This window comes from Penaeus monodon, chromosome 38, assembly GCF_015228065.2.
Source record: "Penaeus monodon isolate SGIC_2016 chromosome 38, NSTDA_Pmon_1, whole genome shotgun sequence".
Classification (NCBI taxonomy): domain Eukaryota; kingdom Metazoa; phylum Arthropoda; class Malacostraca; order Decapoda; family Penaeidae; genus Penaeus; species Penaeus monodon.
Genome location: NC_051423.1, coordinates 18,811,482 through 18,813,981, shown reverse-complemented (window position 1 = coordinate 18,813,981; position 2,500 = coordinate 18,811,482). Strand labels below are relative to the sequence as shown.

Below are 2,500 nucleotides of genomic sequence, written 5' to 3'. Positions count from 1 at the left end.
TACTCTGAAAGCAAATATATAGATGGTATATATATAAAACATTATGGGGTAAATTGCAGGCTTTGCAATATGATTCTTAGCAGGGATCTTTCACTCCCTGTCTTTCGGCCTCTTTTCTTTCTGTCTTTTTCTGCTCCCTCTCTCTGTCTCTGTCTCTTTCTCAATCTCTCATTTGGTCTATCTCTTTCTCACTCTTCTCTCTCTCTCTTTCTCTTTCCCACTTTCCCTTCTTCCCTATTTCATTCCGCCCCCAAAATACTGTTCAATATAGAGCGTAATAATCATTCAAGAAATTTTAATAAGGTACCCAGTCTGAGAGGAAGCAAAGAAAACGGAAGGCGTCACCCATCCCAAAAAAGGAAAGCCACCCGACGGGGAAAATAACGGGAAAAAAAAACCCAAAAACAAAGCAGTATTAGGAATTAATTTTTATTGCTAGTGATTTTTTCCAAAAACAGCTTCACGCCAAAAAGGCAAAACCCCTTTTTTTCTTTTTTGAGGCAGTAGGCGGGGGAAGGAGACGAGAAGAACGCCTCGCTGTTCCTTCCCCCACCAAAACCCACCCCCCCCCACCCCCCGTCCAGTCAAGAAGGTGTCCCACTCCACGCCGCCCACCAACGCCCACACAACGCCTGTGGGAGGAAGAGGGGTTGGGAAAATTTTATTCAACCGTTTTACCCTGAAAAAAAAAAATCAAATAAAATTACAATATAAATAGGGTTCTCCTTTTAAAACCCTACAGCTACTATCATTCTACCACTCAACCGTACTAATAAACATCATCTTACCACATTTACTATCTACCAAATATTTATTCATTTTAATCTACTATCAACTATCTCAACCAAATTTAACAAGCAAACCTACCACACTTTACAATAAAACCCCTCCCCCCAAATTTTTTCCCTCCTCTCCCAAACGCAACCCAAATTTGACCTATTTTAACCCCCTCTGACCTCGTTTTAAAAACCTTGCTGATAGCCGGGGTAACCCCGGAGGAATAAAACCCCCTCACGAATCAATGAAACTAAAAACTTCCTTTTTCCCCTGAAATTAAAAGGGGGGCTTAGGGGTGCAAGGGACACGGGTGCAGGGGGTTTAAAGGGTGTAGTGTGATCTAAAGCATGGAAAAAGGGATAGTGATGTTAATTTACAAATAATGATTAAAAGCATAATGCAAATTTAAAGTAAAAGATAATTGTATAAGAAATATGCTAATTTAGAAAAAAATAGTTTTTAGTATAACAAAAATGATAATTATAAATAAAAGAACGTAAAAATAAGTTATAGTAAAAATAAAACTGTAATCCCAAATGCTGAAAATAATGTAAAAATGTTAAATGATAATGATATAATAAAGGAAATAATAAATTAAATAATATAAATAAAAAATAAAAATAATAATAAATAATAAAAAAATTATTATTATTTTTATAATGATATATCATAATTAAATATGCTGTAAAATAATACAATATTATAAAAAATAATGTAGTATATGTGTGAGTATTTTATAACATATCTGCCCAAAAAAGGTTTTTTCTCTGGCTGTAACAACAACAAGATTTCACCTGTACATAAAATTTTTGCTTTTTTTTTTTTCACTCAGCTTTTCCCGAAGCAAAAAAGAAAAAAATCGTTTTTCCAGAAAAAAGAAAAAAATTACAAACAGAAAAAATCGAAAGGGGGAAAACCAATGCGGGTGTTAAAATTTCTGTATTTCCCCAAAAGTACTGAGGGAAAAGGGAAAAAGAGAGGGGAAGAGGGGGAAGAAGAGGAGAGAAGGGGAGAAAGAGTGTGTATAGAGAAAAAGAAAAAAAAAAGGAGGGGGGGGTAAGTGGTGGAGAAGGAAAGAGAGAGGAGGAGGAAGAGGGAAAAGAGAAGAGAGAAAAAGAAGAGAGGGGGAGAGGGGGGAAGAAAGAGAGGAAAAAGAGGAGAAGAGAGAAGAGAAAGAGAGAGATGGGGGGAGGGGGGTGGAGAAAAAGGGAGAGAGGAGAGGAGAGAGAGGAGAGAAGAGGAAGAGAGAGAGAGGAGAGACTCGAGAGAGAAGAGAAGAGAAGATGGGGGCGGGGTGGTGGGAAAGGAAGGGGAGGGGGGGAAGAGAAAAGAGTGGGGGGGGGGGGGAGGGAGTGGGGTGGGGGGGGAAGAGGAGGGGGAGGGAAAAATGGGTTTTTTTTGTGTGAGAGAGAGAGAGAGAAGAGAGAGAGAGAGAGAGAGAAGAAGAGGAGAAAGGAAAGGAAAAGAGAGAAAGAGAGAGAGAGAGAGGAGGGGAAGAGAAGGGAAAAGGAAAAAGGGGAAAAAAAGAAAAAAAAATAAAGCAATAGAAAAAAGAAAAAAGAAAGGGAAATTCACAGAGAAAAAACTCAGTAAATGACGAAAGAGAGACGCAACCCGAGTGGTGTTGGTGGGGCTTAAAAGTAACAGGGCAGGGTAAGTTCTCAAGACCACACCAGTAATCTCGACCGCCCACTAAATGCACGCCCGCGCTTAATACATACCT

The 2,500-nt window shown here is 38.9% G+C and overlaps 1 protein-coding gene across 1 annotated transcript in view; it reads right to left on the bottom strand.

The window, feature by feature from the left end:
- Nucleotides 1–962: 962 nt before the first annotated feature.
- The window catches only part of LOC119596733, a 6,715-nt gene continuing 5,177 nt past the window's right edge, over nt 963–2,500 (bottom strand). Inside the window, exons 4-5 of the mRNA XM_037946061.1 lie at nt 2,392–2,498; nt 963–1,117 (exon numbers count right to left, since the gene is read on the bottom strand). Of these exons, the coding sequence (XP_037801989.1) occupies nt 963–1,117; nt 2,392–2,498 (262 nt within the window). The remainder of the gene's footprint in view (nt 1,118–2,391; nt 2,499–2,500) is intronic.